The 23,443-nt window shown below is 45.1% G+C and overlaps 1 protein-coding gene across 2 annotated transcripts in view; it reads left to right on the top strand.

Moving 5' to 3' along the window:
• Positions 1–12,096: 12,096 nt before the first annotated feature.
• The window catches only part of LOC143928292 (torsin-1A-interacting protein 1-like), a 41,625-nt gene continuing 30,278 nt past the window's right edge, over positions 12,097–23,443 (top strand). The window contains exons 1-4 of one of the 2 annotated variants that reach the window (XM_077453087.1): positions 12,097–12,283; positions 14,521–14,571; positions 19,853–20,035; positions 21,591–21,683. In XM_077453087.1, coding sequence (XP_077309213.1) covers positions 12,229–12,283; positions 14,521–14,571; positions 19,853–20,035; positions 21,591–21,683 — 382 coding nt within the window. In that variant the 5' untranslated portion in view covers positions 12,097–12,228. The remainder of the gene's footprint in view (positions 12,284–14,520; positions 14,572–19,852; positions 20,036–21,590; positions 21,684–23,443) is intronic. The other variant, XM_077453086.1, reaches the window with a different exon arrangement.

Below are 23,443 nucleotides of genomic sequence, written 5' to 3'. Positions count from 1 at the left end.
TATATCAAATCCTTTATTAATGAGTTCTTTTAGTTCACGTTTAAACATTATGGTAGGGTCCATAGGTAATGGGGAATAAGTGTCAGGGTCAGATAGAATCCTAGTCATCTCACTAGTGTACATTTCTTTGTCTAGGATTACAATTGCGTCCCCTTTATCCGCCGAACGGACCACTATATCCTTTCTGTTACATAATGCGTTGAATCCTGCCTTAAAATCCTGTGCAGGTTGGACTGGTTTCAACCTCAAATCATTAAGGTCTTTAATTACCAAATCACGAAAAACTTTTATATTAGGTGCCGTATTATTAGGAGTGTTAAAAAGGGAGGCATTTAACAGGCCCGAATGAACAATCATTGTTGATTCCCTAGCTAATAGTCGAGTAGGGTTACTCATAATGTATCTTTTTATGTTTAATTTACGCGTATATTTTTGGATGTCAATAAAGGTCTGAAATCTATTGAGATTGCGTGGAGGTGCAAATTTCAGGCCTTTACTGAGGGTTGTTAACTCTTCCTTTGATAACTCTTTAGTACTAAGATTAATAATACCACTACTGTCTACATCCTTCTCCTTTTTGGAGTGAAGACGTTTGCCCCCTCTGTACCCTCTCTTGTGTCCCTATATAATAGGGACAAGAAAGATTATAAGGATAATGTGGTTTAAATTGCAGGTATCTATTGAGAATTCTGGCCCACCACCAGCTGGGGTTGATTTGAATTCACAACCCCCCACTGTCTATAATATGGTAGCAAGTGGTGGGAGCGTTGTTGATCCTTATTCCTTACGGGGGCCCCCACATCAGGTTTCTCCAGCCTATTCTGGACGTTAGAGGGGTCCACAATCACAGCCGCACCCTTATTCCAATAGAGGATGGGGTGGTAGGGGAAATCCAAATCACCATCAACATTCAACCCCAGGTGGCCCTCCCCCACCTTGGAGGTTTAGGGGTGAAAAACCTTTTTTTCATGGTAGAAATAGAAGTAGAGATGTGAGACCTCCCCCTGATGTGAGGGATGTAGGGACCAATTACAGAGTTGATACCTCTAACAGATATGCTCCCCTTATGAGTGAGGCAATGAGGCACCCCGGGCCCTCTAGTAGATTTGGTGGTTCACAACCCCCATATGATCATCCCTCAGTAGGAAACCATTACCAACAGGGTTTTCAGGAGGGGACGCGGGGTGGACACAAAAGAAACGGGGACACAAGAGAGGGTGCAGAGGGGGCAAACGTCTCATGCCAAAAAGGAGAAGGATGTAGACAACAGTAGTGGTATTATTAATCTTAGTACTAAAGAGTTATCAAAGGAAGAGTTAACAACCCTCAGTAAAGGCCTGAAATTTGCACCTCCATGCAATCTCAATAGATTTCAGACCTTTATTGACATCCAAAAATATATGCGTAAATTAAACATAAAAAGATACATTATGAGTAACCCTACTCGACAATTAGCTAGGGAATCAACAATGATTGTTCATTCAGGCCTGTCAAATGCCTCCCTTTTTAACCCTCCTAATAATACGGCACCTAATATAAACGTTTTTCGTGATTTGGTAATTAAAGACCTTAATGATTTGAGGTTGAAACCAGTCCAACCTGCACAGGATTTTAAGGCAGGATTCGACTCATTATGTAACAGAAAGGATATAGTGGTCCGTTCGGCGGATAAAGGGGGCACGATTGTAATCCTAGACAAAGAAATGTACACTAGTGAGATGACTAGGATTCTATCTGACCCTGACACTTATTCCCCATTACCTATGGACCCTACCATAATGTTTAAACGTGAACTAAAATAACTCATTAATAAAGGATTTGATATGGGTATTTTAAATAAAAAAGAGAAGGAATTTTTGGTTCCCCTAGCGCCTCGTTTGCCAGTTATATACTCATTGCCAAAGATTCATAAGTCTTTGAGTAATCCTCCAGGGCGGCCCATCATCAGTGGTATTGACTCTGTAACTTCCCGTATAGGGAAGTATATACAGTGCCTTGCGAAAGTATTCGGCCCCCTTGAACTTTTCAACCTTTTGCCACATTTTAGGCTTCAAACATAAAGATATAAAAAAAAATTTTTTGTGAAGAATCACCAACAAGTGGGACACAATTGTGAAGTGGAACGGAATCTATTGGATAATTTAAACTTTTTTAGCAAATAAAAAACTGAAAAGTGGTGCGTGCAAAATTATTCGTCCCCTTTACTTTCAGTGCAGCAAACTCACTCCAGAAGTTCAGCGAGGATCTCTAAATGATCCAATGTTGTCCTAAATGACTGATGGTGATAAATAGAATCCACCTGTGTGTAATCAAGTCTCTGTATAAATGCACCTGCTCTGTGATAGTCTCAGGGTTCTGTTGAAAACGCAGAGAGCATCATGAAGACCAAGGAACACACCAGGCAGGTCCGTAATACTGTTGTGGAGAAGTTTAAAGCCGGATTTGGATACAAAAACATTTCGCAAGCTTTAAACATCCCAAGGAGCACTGTGCAAGCGATCATTTCTCGTGGAATGTGCCGTAACCGCCTCAGGAGGAGCCAAGCCCTTCTCTTTATAAGCCCACTGGATCGCTTGAACCACCCACGTGGAGATGGATCTGACCGAAGCCCTAAGGCCTTTGCTTTTACCATGAAAAAGAACAAAAAGGTAATCTGATTGCCGGAAAGAAGCTGTCGCCTCCAGGTATCGTTTCAGAATAACTCCCATGTCGAGAGGATGAAGATCCTGACTCCAAGCAGAATTAAAGGTAGTAAGAGTAATATCCTGATTTTCGTGGAAGACTGAGGTAACCTTTGGATTCGACCCCAGCATTGGCACTAGGACCACTCTGTCAGGGAAAAATGTGAGGAAAGGTTCCTTTGATCCTAAAGCCGCGTACACACGGGCGGACTGTATGGCCTACTTAGTCCGTCATACAATCCGACGGACAGTCCGTCATACTTTCGAATGAACGGACTTGACCACACACGGCACTTTTTGAGCGGACTAATACGGCGTACTAAGTCCGCCGTACTATCCGCCCTACTTTTGAAATGAACGGACTCGCCCACACACGCGGAGGAAAGTCCGCTCATTTCGAGCGCGTCTCCAGGTAGGCGGGGCCCGCGAAGGAGACGTCGCTTGCCCCGCCGCCTGGTATGGACTTAAAGGGGAACCCCAACGCCGACAAAAAATCGGCGTGGGGGTCCCCCCAAGTCCACAACAGACCCTTGTCCGAGCACGCTACCCGGCCGGCCAGGAAAGGGGGGCGAGCGAGTGCCCCCCTCCTGAGCCGTACCAGGCCGCGTGCCCTCAACATAAAAAACACAACACACGAGATAAAATGCTTTATTGCACAGCTCCGGGGGTCTTCCATCTTCGGGGGTCTTCTCGCCGGACTCCTCCGCTATCTTCTTGTAGCTCTTTTGCTAGCGGAGGAGTCCGGCTTTCTTCCTCGCCGCCGGCCTCTTCTCCCGACTTCGGGGGTCTTGTCCCCCTCTTCGGCTCTTCTGCCGGGCCACCGCGCCTTCTTATAGCTCTTTTACAGGCGGTGGCCCAGGCTTCTTTCGCCGCCGCCGCCTTCCGTTCTTCTTCTTCTTCTCCTTCTTCTCCAGGAGATGTTGACTCGACGCTCTCTCCGGCCACAATGCCAGGGCCGCGCTGCGCGGCCACTTATATAGGGACAAGGGGCGGTGTCACATGGCTTTATGTCACATGGGTTGGTGTCACAAGGGTTACGATGTCATAGTCCCCATGTGACCAACCCATGTGACAAAGCCATGTGACACCGCCCCTTGTCCCTATATAAGTGGCCACGCAGCGCGGCCCTGGCATTGTGGCCGGAGAGATCGTCGAGTCAACATCTCCTGGAGAAGAAGGAGAAGAAGAAGAAGAAGAAGAACGGAAGGCGGCGGCGGCGGCAGAAGAACCGAAGAGGGGGACAAGACCCCCGAAGTCGGGAGAAGAGGCCGGCGGCGAGGAAGAAAGCCGGACTCCTCCGCTAGCAAAAGAGCTACAAGAAGATAGCGGAGGAGTCCGGCGAGAAGACCCCCGAAGACGGAAGACCCCCGGAGCTGTGCAATAAAGTATTTTATCTCGTGTGTTGTGTTTTTTTTTGTACTTTTATTTTACAGGTGAATGGGTAGGGGTACATTGTACCCCATACTCATTCACATAGGGTGGGGGGCCGGTATCCGGGGGCCCCCGGATTCCGATAAGCCCCCGCCCGCAGACCCCGACAACCAACGGCCAGGGTTGTCGGGAAGAGGCCCTTGTCCTCATCAACATGGGGACAAGGTGCTTTGGGGTGGGGGGGCCGCGCGGCCCCCCCTTCCCCAAGGCACCCCCCATGTTGAGGGCACGCGGCCTGGTACGGCTCAGGAGGGGGGGGCGCTCGCTCCCCTTTCCTGGCCGGCCGGGTAGCGTGCTTGGACAAGGGTCTGTTGTGGACTTGGGGGGGACCCCCACGCCGATTTTTTTCGGCGTTGGGGTTCCCCTTTAAGTCCATACCAGGCGGCGGAGCCAGCGATGTCTCCTTCGCGGGCCCCACCTACCTGGATACCCGCTCGAAATGAGCGGACTTTTCTCCGGGCGGGAAAAGTCCGCTCATTTCAAAAGTACGGCGGACTGGCATACACACGGGCGGATTGTCCGCCGAAATGCGAGTACGACGGACAGTATTTAAAAAAATCCGAAATACTTAGTACGCCGTACTGCATGCTGAAAAAGTCCGCTGAAGCGCACACACGAGCGGACTGTCCGCTGAAATGTGTTTCGGCGGACTAAGTAGGCCATACAGTCCGCCCGTGTGTACGCAGCTTAATGACTGAATCTCAGAGACTCTCTTTGCTGAGGATATGGCTACCAAAAAAGATGTCATTAGGGACAATTCTTTGACTGAAAGTGTTCTGTCCAGTTGTGAGAAGAAGTCGAGAACCAGCGGTAAATCCCACTTGGGGAATCTAGGTTTCCTCTGTGGTCTAAGTCTAATTGCTCCTTTAAAAAATTGCTGAACCAAGGGATGTTTAGCCCAGGATACTCCAGAAAAGGCCGAAATTGCCGAGACTTGAACACGAAGAGCGCTGACAGATAGGGGAATGTCTAGTCCGGACTGTAAGAAACCCAAAACATCCTGAACCGTCAAATTACCATTGGAGCAAGACCTGGAAGACAAGTGACTTGTGAATCTAGACCAAATCCTCTCATACACCTGGTTGGTACTTTTCCTCCTTGCACTCATGAGAGTAGGAATGGCCTCCTTTGGACAACCCAGAGCCTCTAACCTTCCCCTCTCAAAAACCAGACCCTCAGACATAGATGGGCCGGGCAGGGATGGAGCTTCGAGCCCTGGGATAGAAGATCGGGTCTGAGAGGTAAGGGAATCGGATCTCTGACACTGAGGAGCATTAGAAGCGGAAACCATGGCCTGTTGGGCCAATAAGGTATTACAGCTATCACCTCTACTGCTTCTGATTTGAGTCTCCGCAGGAACTGTAGAATAATAGGAGTCGGAGGAAAGGCGTAAGCTTTGTTGAACCACCATCGATCCGTCAGAGCATCCACTCCGTAGGCCTGAGGATCCCGAAACCTGGAATAATACCTTGCCAGTTTCTTGTTGCAAGGGGAGGCAAATAGGTCGACCTCTGGGGAGAACCATAACGTTAGAATCCACCTGAAAACTTCTTCGTGAAGAGACCATTCGTTGTTGTCCAGACTGACTCGAGACAGAAAGTCCGCTTGGACGTTCTGCGTTCCTGGAACATAAGTTGCTGTAATGTTGACCAGGTTCTTCTGAGCCCAAGACATGATTGGCTCTACCTCCTGAAGAAGGGACAGACTCCGAGTACCTCCTTGTCTCCTTATATATGCCACTGCTGTTGTGTTGTCTAGTCTGAGTAGAACCGAGGTTCCTGAGACCAGATGACGAAAGGCTAGGAGCGCCTGGAAGGCTGCCCTTAATTCTAGAATATTCGACACCATCCTCCTGAAAGGGAAGTCCCAGGTGCCTTGTGCTACTTCCGTCAAACAGTGGGCGCCCCAGCCCCTGTTGCTGGCATCCGAAGTTATTGTTATCCATGAGATGGGGAGAATGGAATGACAATTGAATAGGTTCTCCTTCCGAAGCCACCAGGGCAGAGAGATTCTCATTGAAGATGTGATCCGGATAGGTTGAGTCTTGTCGTCTAGCCATTGGTGAAGAAACCCTTTTTGGAACGGTCTCATCTTCCATTGGGCCCACTTCACCATTGGAATCGTGGCCACCATAGTGCCAATAATTCTCAGGCACTGAAGAGCCGGGAGATGGGAGGCTGAGAGGGCCGGACGAATTCTGTCCCGAATTACCGCTACTTTCTCTTCGGGTAATGAGATGGTACCCTTCACTGTGTTGAAGAGTGCGCCTAGGAATACAAGAGACTGGGAAGGAATTAACTGACTCTTTTCTAGATTCAGGATCCAACCGAATTCTTGAAGAGTGGAGATAACCTGATCCTTGTGCAATAACAGACGGTCTCTGTCCTGGGCTAGCAGCAGAAGATCGTCCAAATAGTGGTGAAGACGAATTCCCTTGGTTCTCAATAGAGCCACTACGGCCAACAACACCTTTGAAAACACTCGGGGGGACGTTGAAAGCCCGAACGGGAGACATACGAACTGAAGATGTAGTTTTCCTACTGAAAATCGCAGAAACTGGTGAAAATCTTCTGCCACAGGGACATGAAAGTAAGCGTCCTTTAGGTCTATTGAAATCATCCAGTCGCCTGACTGGACTGACTGTTGTATTGTTGACAAGGTTTCCATCTTGAACCTTTCCTTTTTGATAAAACGATTCAGATGTGTAAGGTCTATGACTGGCCTCCAAGAACCGTTTTTCTTTTGGACCAAAAAAAGAGGAGAATAAATTCCTCTCCCTCGTTGATCGTCTGGCACGGGTACGGCAGCGCCTTGAGCCAATAAAGATTTCACGTAGGCCAACAAGATCTGCCTTTTTTCTTCTGAGGCCGGAAAGGAGGTGGGAACATACTTTAGTCTTGGGGACCTGCTGAAGGTCCAAGAATGGCCTGAAGAGACCGTTCTGACGGTCCAGAAGTCCTGGATTGAGGCCGCCCAGACATGCTGAAAATGTAGAAGACGAGCCCCCACCTGGCCTATCTGAGCGGGCCCAATCTCAAAAAGATTTGGTTGGTTCCCTCTCTCCTGTCGCACTGCTCTTCGCGGATTTCTTAAAGGAGGACTGCCTTGACTTCCATGATCTGGAATATTCCCGACCCGGTCTATAGCTACGGGCCTCCCTGGCCTGCTCTTGATATTGCTTTTTAGGAAAAAATCTCCTCTGGCTTTTTAAACGTCTATCCTGAGGAAGAAACCCTGACTTACCACCAGTGGCCCGGGTTATGGCATTATCCAATTTATTCCCAAAAAGGGAAGAACCCTCGAAAGGGATACGGCACCACACCTGTTTAGACGCTGGATCAGCCAGCCAGGGACGGAGCCAAAGAGCCCGTTTGGCGGTTACAGCTGAAAGCATAACCCGAGACACTAGGCGGATGATGTCAATCGAAGCCTCCCCCAGAAAAGCCGATGCAAGCCGTAACTCCTGGATAGGAGAGTTTTTAGCGACTTCATCCGAAATGTTTCTGAGGGTATCATCCACACCGTCCGTCCAGACTTCCATGGCCTTGGACATTGCCGCTAAAGCCAATGCTGGCTTGCATGCCATACCAGCAGTGAGGTAGACTCTCTTTAAATCGGAATCAATCCGCCTATCTAAGGCATCCTTGAATGAAACTGTATCTTCCAATGGAAGGGTCACATGTTTAACTAGTCTCATCACCGCTGCATCCACGAGTGGAGCAGATTCCAGATACTTGACCTCATCCTCCTTAAAGGGATATAACCTTAGGACTTTTGAGAGCATACTATTCTTTTTCTCAACTTTACTCCATTCATCCGTGATGACCTCACCAAGTTCAGACAGGAATGGAAAGTTAAGACGCTCCCTTTTAAGTTGCTTAAAATACTTCCTCTGTTTGGAAGGATTAGCCACCTCATCTTCCCAGTTCAAAGCCTCTCTGATAGCCTTCACCAAGGGGGAAAGTAAGGCAAAGTCAAACCCCACACAGGGACTATCTTCCTCAGATTCACTGACTGATGCAGCAGCTGAAGGGTGGCTTGTTAGAGAGGACTCCCAGAGCTCTTGAGCATGCGACTCCCTGACTGATGACTGAGGTGATTCTGACTGAGGTACAGGGGTCTGACTGGCCCCGATCCCCTTGAGGGATTCTTTCACCACTTTTTCCACAAGGGATCTTAGTTGCTGGTCCGTACCCCCTCTCTCACTAGAGGCTTTGGAAAAGCAGAGGTCACACAGGGATTTCCCAATAGGAACTTGCGATCTGCATCCCCAGCAAGTATTAATAACTGAGCGGCTGGAATGAGCCCTGGAGGAGCGAGATCGATCCTCGCTACGGCGCCCGGATCTTGAGGGTGAGCCGTGATGTTTAGACTTAGAATATGAATGCCGGTGGTAAGATTTAGAAGAATCGCTTCCTCTATGCGTTGAGCTGCGTTGCTGTTCTGATCTAGATGGGCTAAGATAGAGATAGAAAAGACATACAGATAAGGAAAGATAACAGACTGACTAATACCGGACCTCCCCCCCCTACTTCCCCCCCAGACAGTACCTATTATGAGAGGGCTGGCCACATACAGGCGGAGGTGAGTCCATATCTCTAGGGGTTTCCATAAATGCTGCAAAGATATATAAGTAAGGCTGAGAGCACCATACACACACACGCCCACCCCCTTCTTCCCAGAAGGCCACCTACCTCCACAGAAGAAATCCTGGACAAGGGGAAGTCACGAAATAACCTGCAAGCATTCCCAAAGCTTGTAGGCTATTTTCTATGTTTAAATAAGGCGCCTTAGTGACGTCATCACCGCGTCCTGTGCGCCGCTACTGCGCGAAAAGCGTCATTTTGCCGCTATCGCGCATGCGCGAACCAAGCCTCGATCCTGTGCCGTACTCGCGCATGCGCAGAACGAATGGATCAAACGAAAAACCAGGAAGTGAGCGGCGGCTGGAACGCAGGCTAATCCAGCCGCCATGCCTTTACTCACATACATGGACACACAAAAAACGAACGAAAATGAAGAAAAAGGCAAGGAACAAACACAAACTGCTGCCATGAAAAAGAGGAACAATCTTACCGCTCCCACACGATTGTCTCCAGGTCGAAGGTAAGAACAATACATACCGGACTTCTCAGGGCAAAATAGGTCACCTGCTATTTAGCTGGGCTATACGACCGAATGCGCAGCCTGCCTGCCAGTGGCTAGGCTCCTGGCTTCCTCCAGCGCTTATATCCAATGCCCACTCCATACCCTGCTAGTAGCTAGGGCTTAACGGAGTCATGCGACAATTCCATCCACAGTCGCTATTCGGCCAAACCAACAACGGAACCGTGTGGGAGCAATCTTCAGGTAGAAAGACCGTAATGGGTCCTACGGAGGAGGACAAAAAAAGAACACGGCCATGGGCAGGGAGCAAAGATTTATGGGAGTAGTGTCCTATAGGGTAGTGGAGGCGGGACTTAACCCACACGTTGCTGCCATGGAGTCTGTCAGGAAAAATGTGTTTTTTAATATATTTTTTTGTATACCGTATATACTCGAGTATAGGCCGACCCGAGTATAAGCCGAGGCCCCCAATTTACCCCCAAAAAACTGGAAAACTTATTGACTCGTGTATAAGCCGAGGGTGAGACATGGCTGTCCATCCCTGTGTGTCCGTCCATCCCTGTGTGTGTGTCCGTCCATCCATCCCTGTGTGTGTGTCCATCCATCCATCCATCCCTGTGTGTGTATCCATCCATCCATCCATCCCTGTGTGTGTGTGTGTGTGTGTGTGTGTATCCATCCATCCATCCATCCATCCCTGTGTGTGTGTGTGTGTGTGTGTGTGTGTGTATCCATCCATCCATCCATCCCTGTGTGTGTGTGTGTGTGTGTGTGTATCCATCCATCCATCCATCCATCCCTGTGTGTGTGTGTGTGTGTGTGTGTGTGTGTGTGTGTGTGTGTGTGTGTGTGTGTGTGTGTGTGTGTGTGTGTCCGTGCAGCCTTGTGTGTGTGTCCAGCCTACCTGTGTCCCAAGCCTCCGTCCCGAGCCGCCGTCGTCCCGAGCCTCCTCCGTCCCGTGCCGTGCCTCCCCCGTGCCGTGCCTCCCCCGTGCCGTGCCTCCTCCGTCCCGTGTCTCCTCCGTCCCGTGCCGTGCCGTGCCTCCTCCGTCCCGTGCCGATGGATCGCCGCTCTTCTCGGCGGCCATTCTACAATTCAAAATTCCGCCTCCGCCTGTGATAGGCGGAACACTCAATTTCCCAGCAGCCTGTGTTCCGCCTATCACAGACATCCTCTCATACTCGTCCGTAGTATGAGAATGAGCGGATGTCCGTGATAGGCGGAACACTGACTGCTGGGAAATTCAGTGTTCCGCCTATCACAGGCGGAGGCGGAGAAGGAGGCGCGGCTTTTGAAAATTAATGTCCGCCGTCTGTCTGCTCGATACGCTGATCGAGCAGTCAGACAGCGGCGACTCGAGTATAAGCCGAGGGGACACTTTCAGCCTCAAAAAAGAGGCTGAAAATCTCGGCTTATACTCGAGTATATACGGTATGTATTATAGCAAAAAGTAAAAAAAAAAAAAAAAAAAAAAGATTTTGTTTGGATACAACGTCGCACGACCGCGCAGTTGTCAGTTAAAGTGACACAGTGCCGTATTGCAAAAAAGGGTCTGGTCAATAAGGGGGCAAATCCTTCTGGGGCTGAAGTGGTTTAAGAAGAGTTCCGCGTGATGTCAGTGATCCAGTGATGTCGGAACCCCAGCCAATGTTTCCATTGTAGTAAGGGAAACCGGCAGTAAAGTGTGGTTCCCTACTGTGCAAAGCTCGCTGCGCTTCCTAAATGTCGTGGTGGTGGGGGAAGGAGGAGGGGTTGAACCTTGCCACAACGAGAAGTGGCGATGGGTTCCTGTGAAAAACAGTCCTCCCAAAAGGTGTCAAATGTAGCACCGGAAGGGGGAGGGGGAGGAGGCAGATAAGCGGAGGTTCCACTTTTGGGTGGAATTCCGCTTTGGGCCCCTTTTCACACGGATGGACCATTCAGGTCCTCCTGTCAGTTTTTTAGGTGGACCTGAACGGATGCTCCATAGGGGTGACATGTCCGCTGACATCCGATCCACTCCAATCCGCTAAAGTGTAATGGATGGAATCCCTACTTTTCCATCCATCTGGCGGATTGGATGAAAACGGACTCTAAATCCGATCTTCATCCGATCTCCCATAGAAGAAAGCCGCGCTCTGACAGGTCCGTTCCTGCGCAGTGTGCAGAGATGGACCTGTCATCTTCCTGCTCAGCGGAGCGATCCCTGCTGAGCAAAGTGGAGCCCTATACGGACACGTCTGTGTAAAAGGGCACTTAAAGTGGTTGTAAACCCTTACAAACCACTTTGACCTACAGGTAAGCCTAGATTAAGGCTTACCTGTAGGTCCAAGAAATATCTCCTAAACCTACATGGTTTAGGAGATATTTACTAAAAGTCAGGCACCGTTGTCAGCGGTGCGCAGGCGCACTTTTGCCGTTAGCAGCATGCTGCTGCTAACAGCGATATGCAGTTAGTGGCGGCTCCCATGCGCATGCGCGGCAGTGACGTCATCGCTCCTCCAGCGCTGTGAGTGGCCGCATCAGTGACAGCCGGAAGAAGATGGACGCTCCGGACTACAGGGGACAGCGGTGACTTAGCCGGCTCCTGTGTCAGGTAAGTGACACATAATGGGCTACTATGTGATGCATAGTAGCCCATTATGCTTTACCTTTGCAGGGAGACGAAGAAGTAAAGCCATCAGGGTTTACTTCCTCTTTAAGTGTTTTCCACCACTTCTAATGTGTGACCCCTGATAATGAAGGCAGAGACATGAAGCTAGATTTTTGCAGCCTCCATATACCAGTAAACACTGCGGCCACAGGGGGGCGCCCACACACCGGCGCGCACACACTAGTCACACCCAAACTACATCTTTCTATCTCACTTCCCCAAAAAACGAAACCACAAACCACGCCCCCTGCGCGGTGTATCACGAATGAGTGTCCCCCCGGAAACCTGTCCTAGCGGAACACTTGTTTACTAGGAAGTGGTACACCGTTCTGGAGTTGGTTTAACGACTATCTTGGCGGGCAGAGAGAGAAGCTGGAGATGAACACTCGGTCTAGGCAGAGAAACGGCGGGCAGGAGGCTGGCAGAGACGGGGGTGAGCGGGGTAGAGGGAGGGGACCATGAGAGGAAAGTGAAAGTAGCCCTTCCTCATAGCAGACATAGAGTGCACTGGGTGTACTATGGGCAGTGTCAGGGTGGGGGGAAGTGTCATTAACCACTTCAGTACCGGGCACATTTACCCCCTTCCTGCCCAGGCCTATTTTCGGCTTTCAGTGCCCTCACTTATGTTACCATAATAACATTATCCCTCTCTGGGGAAGTGATCAGTATTTTTTTTTTATTTGTATGTTATTATTATATGCAAGCATGTTACTGAGTGAAATTCATTCAGTTTGTTTTGTTCTAATTAGCTGTGATTGGCCAGAGCTGATTACATGGTACAGATGGGCTGTGATTGGTCCAGGCTGTACCATGCGATCACACTGACCAATCACAGCTAGCAACACAATTGCATACACTGGTTGGCTTGAAAGGAAGCCATCCATTGTTGATGACTGTCATGTGACCTGCTGTGATTGGTTACAGTGGTCACATGGTCCCGGAGGCGGACCGATACATTGAACAGGCATTGGCTCTGTCCGCTAAACGCAGCCAATGACAGATCGTGGCTGTGGGATGTGAATCGGGAAGACGTCATATGATGTCCGCCCTGATCAACGAGAGTTTCCTGCCAACGTCATCTTGTTATAGGCCGGGTGGGAATCGGTTAAGGGCTCATTCACACCATACGTGCCTGGGAACTGATGGGGAAACCACGCAGATTTCAAGTGATTGTAAAGGTTAATGGTTTTTTTTTTTTTTACCCCCAAAAAAAACAAACATGTTATACTTGCTGTGTGCAAGGGTTTTGCACAGAGCAGCCCCGATCCGCCTCTTCTGGGGTCCCCTGGCAGCGCTCCTGGCTCTTCACCGAGTGCCCCCATGGAGAGCCGCATTCCATGGGTGCGCTCCTAAGTTTTGAGTCCATTGACAGACAGCAGGACTCGGCCCTGCACCCCGTGTCACTGGATTTGATTGACAGCAGTGGGAGCCATTGGCTCCTGCTGCCATCAATCTATCCAATGGGGACCCGAGGCAGCGGCTGAAGCTGCTAGGCTAGTGCTCATCACTGGAAGGATTGGGTTCCGATAAGAAAAAGGGGGCCTGCTGCAGCACAGAAGGTTTTTCTTCTTAATGCCTTAAGGTGAAAAAAAACCTTGAGACTTTATAACTCCTTTCACTTGCAGAGAGGTCAGTTTACATCACTTTTCTTGCACACTGACATCAGTTTTCATGTGTGTCAGTTATGTGCCCTGTTCAAACCAATGCTGATTTCACGTCAGGATTTTTTTTCTGTACATGTTGCAGATTCCTGAGCAGAAGAAAATCTGTGCGTTGTGAACAGGGGACATAGATAACCATTGTGTGTTTTTTTATTTTTTTTTGTAGACCTTGCAGAACGCGTCCAGAAAAACTGATGTCTCAGGACATGGTGCGACGGGCTCGGGCCTCATTCACACCATGGTGCAGAGACGTCGGCTTTTCTCCATCCATTCTGCAAGGGCTCAAAAAAAAAAAAAAGTTCTCTTGTGTGCCCTGTTCACACCACAACGTGCAGATTTTTTTCTGTGCAGGAATCTGCAATGTGTATGCTCAGGGACAACCTGGACATACTCAGTTTGGTGTTTATTACTAGAGAGTTTTTTTTCTTGGGACAGTTGATGTGATAAGCACAGGGCCAATCAGCACTGTCCAGACAGAGGGTCAGGGGTCCTGCATTCTCATAGGACAGTAATGAGAGAATCAAAACTCCTCCTACAAGCTTTAACCAGACACAGATCTAAATCATAATATATACTGCTGATGAGAAAAGGTATTTAGCAGTTTATATTTACAAAAATAACTGCTTTTCCATGTTCAGTGTACTGTGGGAGATCAGATATAGTGAATGCAGGGTCCTGGGTTTAGTAACACTTTAAACCTTAAAGTGATTGTAAACCCTTACATACACCCAGTGAAGTGACTAGCCACATGTACACAGAGATGAAACCAATCCTCCTAAGTCATACCTGTTTATCTGCAGTCTTCTCACCTCTACATCCATTCAAAGTGCACAATTCATAATATTTGTCTGAAAAAAGGGGGGGGGGGGGGAAGCTGAAGTCACACTATGCAGAGTTCAGTGAGGAGAGCTGTTAGAGCTGATTGGAGGAAAGGGATGTGCCCCCCCCCCCCCTCCACACAGGAACAGAGCTGAGGCTGTTTAACAAACATTTTCTTTTTGTTTTGCAGATAACGAAAATGATTCTTTGATCCGACCATCGATCAGGAGTTCCAAAAAATGTAAATGCACTTGAGATTACATAAGAATGATGGTGTCTGGAATATTGTGGAAATTCAATTTCTTTCCCTACAAGTCCTTCTGATCTCTCTCTTATATTTATTTTTTTTTTTTTTTTTTTTTTAGTTCATCCAAGATTTTCGCTCTATAGCTGTACTTTTTTATTTGTAGATTTCTAATTATGTGTATGTGACACTTGAAGTGTTTATTAACCCAAAAAAATACAGATCCTGGTCACTTAAAGCAGATTGCACAGCACAGTGCTTGTGCTGTGTAATCTGCCCCAATCTAAACTGTAAAAAAAAAAAAAAAACCCTGGATCTGCCTTTTCCTGTATGCCCTCTCTATACTGACAACGAAGATCAGGGCTGCTCAGCCCTGATCACCGTGGTGAAAGTATGTCCCTCCGTCATACGCAGCCCTGCTATTCTCTCCTATCTCCCCCCCCCCCCTCCTTCCTGTCTGCTGTGTCTGTGTTTATGTCTTCACCCCGCCCCCACTCCCGCTGCTACTACTATTACAAATAAAAGCCTACAATGGTCACTGCCACCCCCTCCATTAGAGGCTCGCATAACACACTGTGGGGGTTATTTCCGAAAGGCAAATCCACTTTGCACTTGGAAGTGCAGTCGCTGTAAATCTAAGGGGTAGATCTGAAATGAGTGGAAGCGCTGCTGATTTTATCATCCAATCATGTGCAAGCTAAAATGCTGTTTTTTATTTTCCTTGCATGTCCCCCTCGGATCTACAGCGAGATGCTTCCAAGTGCACTTTCAGTGCAAAGTGGATTTTCCTGTAGTAAATAACCCTCTATGTACTTAGTTTTAAAAAACGAGCAGTCTAAATACCGAATTTCAGCTGTTTTCAGGCTGGTCACGGAACTCGTGGCCGCTTTACAGCTACGAGACAGAGCTTCTGCGGAGTAGACGAGCGGCTGTGTCATGTTCCGGGCTGGCGTCAGAGGGAGACCATGGCTTTTCCCACAGAAAACATCAGTCAGAGCTGTAAAGCGGCCGCGAGTCATGTGACCGGCCTGGAGACAGCTGAAATTCAGTATTTAGACTGCTTGTTTTTTTTTTAAAACCAAGTACATAGTGTGCTATGCCAGCCTCTAATAGAGGGCCTGGCATAGTCATATAAATGGGTTAACAAATCCTTTGAGTATATTAACAAAGAAAATCAGTAAGGCTTTTCAAAAAAGGGCCTGTATTGAACCATTCAATGTGAGAATCAACCACACCCTTCATAAACTCGTAGACCAAGCCCAAGCTAGTAAAATGGCAATGTTGGCATGCCACAGAAGGAACTGTGTCTGATCTGTTTACCAGCTAGTGGCTCCAGACCTAAGAAAATGTGGGTCTCAAACCTTCCCAATTTAGACCCGCTTTAAATTTTTTTTTAGATTTTACCATGTATAAATATATAAATGTATACATTTTTTATTTTTTTTTTGCTATAAATGACTGTAAACCACCCAAAAAATGTATATTTTTTTGAAAGCGGATATCCCAGAGAATAAAATGGTGCTGGTTACAAATTTAAGTTGTACGATATTTGTAGTTTTTTTTTTTCCTCAAGCACGTTTTTTTAGGAAAAATGCACCAAAATTAATTTTAATGCTAAAAAAAACAATTTTTTTGTAAAATATAAAAGATTGGGTTGTGTCGAGTAAATGGATATTAAAGATGTCGCTTTTTAACCCTTTCATGACTAAGCCTATTTCTGACATTTGTTGCTTACAAGTTAAAATCTGTATTTTTTGCTAGAAAATTACTTAGAACCTAATGGGGATCGTTTCAATATTTTATGTCACACGGTATTTGTGCATCGGTCTTTCAAACACAATTTTTTTGTGGAAAAAGACCCTTTCATGAATTAAAAAAAAAAAAAAAACGAATCAGTAAAGTTAGCCCAATTTTTTATTTTTTTTGTATAATGTGAAAGATGATGTTATGCTGAGTAAATAGATACCTAATATGTCATGCTTTGGAATTTGCCTACACTTGTGGAATGGCGACAACTACGGTACCTAAAAATCTCCATAGGTGGAAAAAAAAAATAGCGGTTACCAGGTTAGAGTTACAGAGGAGGTCTGGTGTTAGAATTATTGCTCTCGCTCTGATGAGCATGACGATACCTCACATGTGTGATTTGAACACCGTTTACATATGCGACTTATGTATGCGTTTTCTTTGTTGCGTGAGCTCACGGAGGCGATTAAAAAAAATATATATATATTTAATTTCTTTTTTCATTCTCTGTAAAAAAATAAAATAAATTTTGATCACAATGTTAACATCCCTTGTGACAGTAATAGGTGGAGACAGACCCCAAATACCTCCTTTAAAAGTATTCAGATACTCTATCTCTTATCCTGTCTAGTGGTCTCCAGAGTGGTGCCAGCAGCAGGAAAGGAGAGATCTTCAGGTCAGTGTGAAGTAATACACTGGGCATAATAGTATAGGGCTGCTTTACCACTGATGCACTGTGGTTTATGCACACCGTGGGTGCAGTGCAGTGTACCTGCAGCTATCCTACAGGTTTTCTACGTTTAGCTATAGACTTCTATAATATTCTGTGGTTTTGCCACCCCTACCTTTAGGTGTGATTGAGCACAAGTGCTGCTCCTCTGAAAAGCGATCCGGGTGTGTGTTGATGGGTGGTGAGGAGGTTATAAGTTTGCCTTCTCACCACCTGATTTAAACCCATTATTGCTGTGCAATGCACGCATTTGCGACACAGTAGTCCTGCAATTAAATGTTTAAGTCAGGTGTGAGATGGCAACACTATGACCGGTGATCTTTGACTTCACCCGTGTTGTTCAGGTAGATCTCCACTTCTCTAAGGTTGCCTACCCCTGCTTTTAATGGTTATCAGTTTAGCATCAACTGTGAACTATGGCCTTAGAAATATTAGTCACACTCTAACATTTGTGACAATACCTCATATGTGCGGCAGAATTGATGTTTACATACACGTCCTTGCTCTATGCTGCACCTTTTATATGGGCAGGTGTGTGTGGGGGCCCTGCTCAGCTCCATAGCATGGGAGGGAGGAAGCGACATCAAACATCACTTCCACCCATAGCTCTCAAGGGAGAGGAGGGAAAAAAAATTGTGTGTGTATATATATATATATATATATATATATATATATATATATATATATATGCATGCATGCATGCATGCATGCATGGGTCCTCATTTGGAGATTGCCTTCCATAGGACTGTTGCTGTTATTGTGACACCAGGAAGGGAGCCTTTGCGGTTGGCTTTTTAATGTTTTCTGCCATGAGAGAAGATTTTACCTTTGCAGTTGTTTGTGTATACTGGGGAGATTTCTCCCAGTGCAGCATGGCAGAACTTTTGATCAATTTAGCTTGGAATTTCCATTTCCTGTGTATGGGATTTCTGATGTGCTTTGTGGGACAGCTTTTCTTGGGCTGGTTTCAGACCTACATGACTGAGACAGACATTTGACTCATTCTGCAGTGCCCCGGTGGGAACAAGTAACGCCTCTTTTGAGGTTTCCCAGAACTACTACTTGCTGAATCGGCTCTAGTCCACCGACCTCTCTGTCAACGAAAAGCTACCTTGCGAAATACATTGGACTGATGCTTTTCTCATACTTATGTGTCTTGAGTGTTTACAATGGTCATGATTACACATATATGTGACTATTGAGGAAATTGTTCACCTTGTTGTAGGGGCTGTTTACGGGTGTATACAGAGTTTACTGATTCATATTTTTGTTACACATGTCTTAAAGAAGTCATCTTTATGTATTTAATACAATTTTGTTATTTTTATACATCACTGTGTCCGATATTATTCCAATAGGAGACTGCGTCCGATATTATTCCAATAGGAGACTGCGTCCGATATTATTCCAATAGGAGGTTTCAGCATCTAAAAGTCCCAGTACTCTTTCTCTTTGTTCTATTTTATCTGGGATGTGGTGCTGTATTTTGGCTGATATACGCTATTATTATAACTAAAGTATAAAAATTAATAGTAAAAAAAAATTAAAAATTCAAGTGCGTGCAATGTTGAATGCATGCATCGGTCCCAAATGCACACCAACAGCGATCATCCTACACATGTGAGGTATTGCTGTGAACATCGGATCATTAGATGTAATTCTAGCACCAGCTGAGTGGTAACCTGTAAAGTTGGGGTGTCAAACTGGCAGCCCTCCAGCTGTTTCAGAACTACAAGTCGCATCATGCCTCTGCCTGTGGGAGTCATGCTTTTTAGCTGTCAGCCTTGCAATGCCTCGTGGTACCTGTAGTTCCACAACAGCTGGAGGGCCGTCAGTTTGACTCCTGTGCTGTAAAGGCTTTTAAAGCATCGCTTATGAATAGTAAAATTTACATTGTTTGTCATGGTTGCACGGGTTTGTGCAATTTTAAAGCGTGACATGTTTATTTACTCTGCGTAGCGTCCTCTTTTATATTTTTCCAAAACGTGGGTTGTATATTGTTTTTTATATCACATTTTAAAAAAAGTTAATTTTTTTTCCCCACAACAATTGCGTTAGTAAAACCACTGTGCAAATACCACACACCAATTTATTCTCTAGGGCCTTTGCTTTAAAAAATATATATAATTCTGAGGTATTTTTTAGCAAAAAATTCTGATTGTTGCATGTAAACAAAGTGCCAGAAAAGGCTTGGTCTTCAAGTGGGTAAGAAAGCTGTGCCACTCTGCCCTCTCGGGGCTGGCTGATGTGTTTTTTTTATTTATTTTTTTACATACCCTTGACCCTCTGCCCGCCTTTCCTGCTCTCCTCTGCCCTGAAAGGGCAATATGACAGGTTCCCTTGTAAGAAATACTCACTGATAAACAACATTCCTGCACCCCCCTCTCTGGTTTGTATCATGAACTGTAGGAAAAAAATAAAATATGGGACCCAGTGACTGATGGAGGTGCAGAGCTTAATAAAAGTTTAATGTTATACTGCTAGTCATCTCCTAGCATATATTACAGTTTGTCAAGCTTGTTTCTCTGTGATCAGTTAAAGAGAAACTGAAATCTGAAAGCTATGCCCAAAAAAGGCAGAATACATTTGCTAAAGTTCCCTATAGCATAGTAAAATGTCACGTTTCAAGTTCAGGTTTATTTTTGATAAGTTAAAAAGATGATTTTTCATCGCTTACTATATAGTACTGCACTTTCCATATTCATTTACTTTGTATTGACTTTGCTAGGCAGAATTGCATCATTTACTTTCCATTAGCAAAAAAAACACCAAATAAAATGTCTGTTTTTATATTCTTTTCAGCCATCCCTAAAGGAGCTGAAGCCGTCGATGACAATACAAAAACTATTGGAGTCAAGATCGTGGCAGGTCTTGGTGAAAGCACAAAAAATAAGACTAATTTCAGTGGTGGCGGATACCGTGACAGCAGGAAGAAGATTAACGTTCCCAACTCACGTAAACCCGCATCAGTTAAAGAGATCATTGGTAAGTTACAGAGTGGTTTTCCTGAATACTGCTAGTATGTTTAAAGTGGTAGTAAAGTTTAGCTTCCCCTTGCACTGTTAATCTCAGTGTGCTAGTATGCGTGCCAGACCTTCATTGACTTAATAAAGCGTCCATTGGATTTTATATGAGATTGGCACAATAATTGATCACCACCATAAGAGTGTTTATTGCTTGTTAAGCATTGTGTGTGGTAGAGCTGCACGATTCTGGCCAAAATGAAGATCACGATTCTCGTGATGTAAAATCTTTCACATTATACAAAAAAAAATGGGCTAACTTTACTGGAGATTGGGGGAGATAGAGAGAGAGAGATATATATATATATATATATATATATATCTATCTATCATTTTATTCATTTTTTTTTTTTATATAATTTTATTTTTTCAAAAAAGATTGTATTTGAAAGACCGCTGCACAAATACAGTGTCACATAAAATATTGCAAAAATCACCATTTTATTCTCTAGGGCAGGGATATGCAATTAGCGGACCTCCAGCTGTTGCAAAAAAAGTCCCATCATGCCTCTGAGTGTCATGCTTGTGGCTGTCAGTCTTGCTATGCCTCATGGGAATTGTAGTTCTGCAATAGCTGGAGGTCTGCTAATTGCATATCCCTGCTCTAGGGTGTCTACTAAAAAAATATATATAATGTTTGGGGGTTCTAAGTAATTTTATAGCAAAAAAAAAAAGATTTTAACTTGAAACCAACAAATGTCAGAAAAGGGTTTGGTGTTTAAGTGATTAAGCTTTTTTCACTTACACACAGTCTATTCTATTAACAAATTGTTACAATGTTTATACTTGAGTTCAACTGATAAAGAATGTTTTGATTCTGGGCAGACTTCCCAGTTTTTCTCTTCCTTTCTTTTGATGGCTGTGGCTTCGGAAAAGCAGAGAGAATTCTTTGCATAGAAAGAATTGTGAAACACTTTAGTCAAAATCGCGATAACGATTCTTGATGGTTAATTGTGCAGCTCTAATGTGTGGCATTGGAATTCTTCCACAAATTGACACTCACAGCCAAGTAATTTATAAAAACATCAGCACCATCATCTGGGTTTTTTGTTAGGACACCATGGGGGTTATTTACTAAAGGAAAATCCACTTTGCACTGCAAGTGCACTTGGAAGTAAAGTCGCTGTAGATCTGAGGAGGACATGCAAGGAACAGCATTTTAGCTTGCACATGATTGGATGATAAAATCAGCAGAGCTTCCACTCATTTCAGATCTACCCCTTAGATTTAGAATGACTGCACTTTCAGTGCAAAGTGGATTTGCCTTTCGTAAATAACCCCCCCATTTGTACTGTCAAGGTTCTTGCGGTGTTTTCATACAGATTTCTATAATTTCCTCTGTGGTTAGTTCAATGTACTAGAAATTTGGTGTGTTCTTAAAGGGATACTGTACAGACCATCCCGCAGCTAAGATTATGCCGAAACATTCTGCATTTCCCATATCCCCACTACCTCTTCCCCCCCCAAATGATAACTATTACATTCTCAATTGCCTAATGCTCTAATCTTTATTGTAGGAGAAGATGATTCTACATACAGTGATAACGAAGCAGAGAGCAGTGAAGGAGAACCTACTTCTGTTTCTAACCTCCCTAAGCCTTCATCAAAAGGTTTGTGTTAGTTTGGCATATTTAATGGAGGGTTATGTTTACTGATGATCTCACCTACAGAAGAGGCTATTTTACCTCCACTTTCCATCTTTCTTCTCACGGTTGCCTAGCAAAATAAAGCACTAATTGAAACACTAATTGATGTTTATAGAAGCAGCAACATTTTCCAGTGCCCTGTGCAGATAGTACAATCATAATACTGTACTATTCTTAAGATTTGTAGAGACCATTTTGCCAAATTTATTACCGTGTCCTCTTTTATCCTCCTACGTTCTGTACACACGCCCCCCAGAAACATAATTTCCCTCTTGTGTGATTTGCTTGTGCATTTTCCCAGAAGTCTGCACTAAGATCCAAGTCAGATTTCTGGCATCCCCTGCAACAAATTTCATTTTTGGCGAGATACCAATAGGAAATCATGTCTAAAGGGACACGGACCCTTCAATTTTCTCATTAGAACCCTGCAAGTGCAGCAGCTGGTTCATAATTATGAAAACACTCCCATTAGATACTTTTCACATGGAACACGCAGGGATTTTTTTCAGAATAACAAATGGTAGGAATTTGCAACAAAGTTTGTTAAAATCATTGCTATGTACATATATCACCCTAGAGGGGAAAGTGTTTTTTTTTCCTCAACAAAAGTGGAGTTACTCTCTAAGGCTTCATGTACACTGGATGTTTCTACAACCTCTCCTGAACGATTTAATTTGACAGATAGTAATCCACGTTTAAAATGGCAGTTTTGGCACGTTTTAGCGAAGTTTTGCTGCATTTACATTTAGAAGCGTTTAAAAAAAATAAATAAAAAAAAAATATGTATAGTTATCACGTTTGGCACATGAAATGCCTCTAAACTCAGCTTCTGAACCCATTTTTTTGCGTTCCAAAAAACGCCTCTAAACTCAACTGCCTAGAAATTACTGTAAACGACCCCGTGTTTCAGTTCAGGAGCAGTTGAAAAAAAATGCCTAACTGCTCCTAAACATCTGTTTAGCAGCAGCAGTGTTGTACATGAGGCCTAAAGCTGGCCATACACCTGTAGATTATCTGTAGATTTTCTATGGTTAGATGGAAAAAGTGGGCGATTCCTCCATCCACACAGTTTAGCAAACATGGAGAAATCTGTTGCACTTTTTCTAACCATAGAAAATCTGCAGATAATCTATATGTGTATGGCCAGCTTAAGTCTGCTGGAAAACCGATATCTTTGGCTCTGTGCAGCTCTCACTGGCTCCCCCTGCTGACTTCACTGTCAGTACTATATTGTGTAATGTATGGATATCCAAAAGAGGAACCAGTGTGAGCCACAGAGGACCCAGGAGGTCGATTCAACCAGAACTGATGGCTTCCTGACTTGGGTAATAATTTCTCATGATCTGAGCAGAGTTCAGTAGCATGGACCTAAGGAAATCTAAGTATTTACCTTCACGTTTTACAGTTCTGCCTTTTCTGGGCATTTTTTTTTTTTTTTTAGTTACAGGGTTGCTTAAATTCTGAATATCTGGACCTGAATGCTGAATGAGCTTCTTAAAGGATGCGCAAACCCTAACCATGAACAGGAAGGTTTCTGTAGTCCTTTCCTAGTATGACCGTATTGCTTCTCCATAGATACAATATGCTGAGTGAGCATTGTCCTCCTCAGACAGGAAGCGTTTTTACTGACGGGATCATCAGATGGCAATAACGGAACAAAAGCGTAGAGTGGGGTACCCCCTTAAAAAAAAATATATATATTAAAAGTCAGCAGCTACAAATAC

The sequence above is a fragment of the Lithobates pipiens genome, unplaced genomic scaffold (assembly GCF_037356315.1).
Source record: "Lithobates pipiens isolate NorthernLeopardFrog02 unplaced genomic scaffold, aLitPip1_a1.2 Scaffold_23, whole genome shotgun sequence".
NCBI lineage: Eukaryota > Metazoa > Chordata > Amphibia > Anura > Ranidae > Lithobates > Lithobates pipiens.
This window is presented reverse-complemented; position numbering and strand designations above follow the sequence as displayed.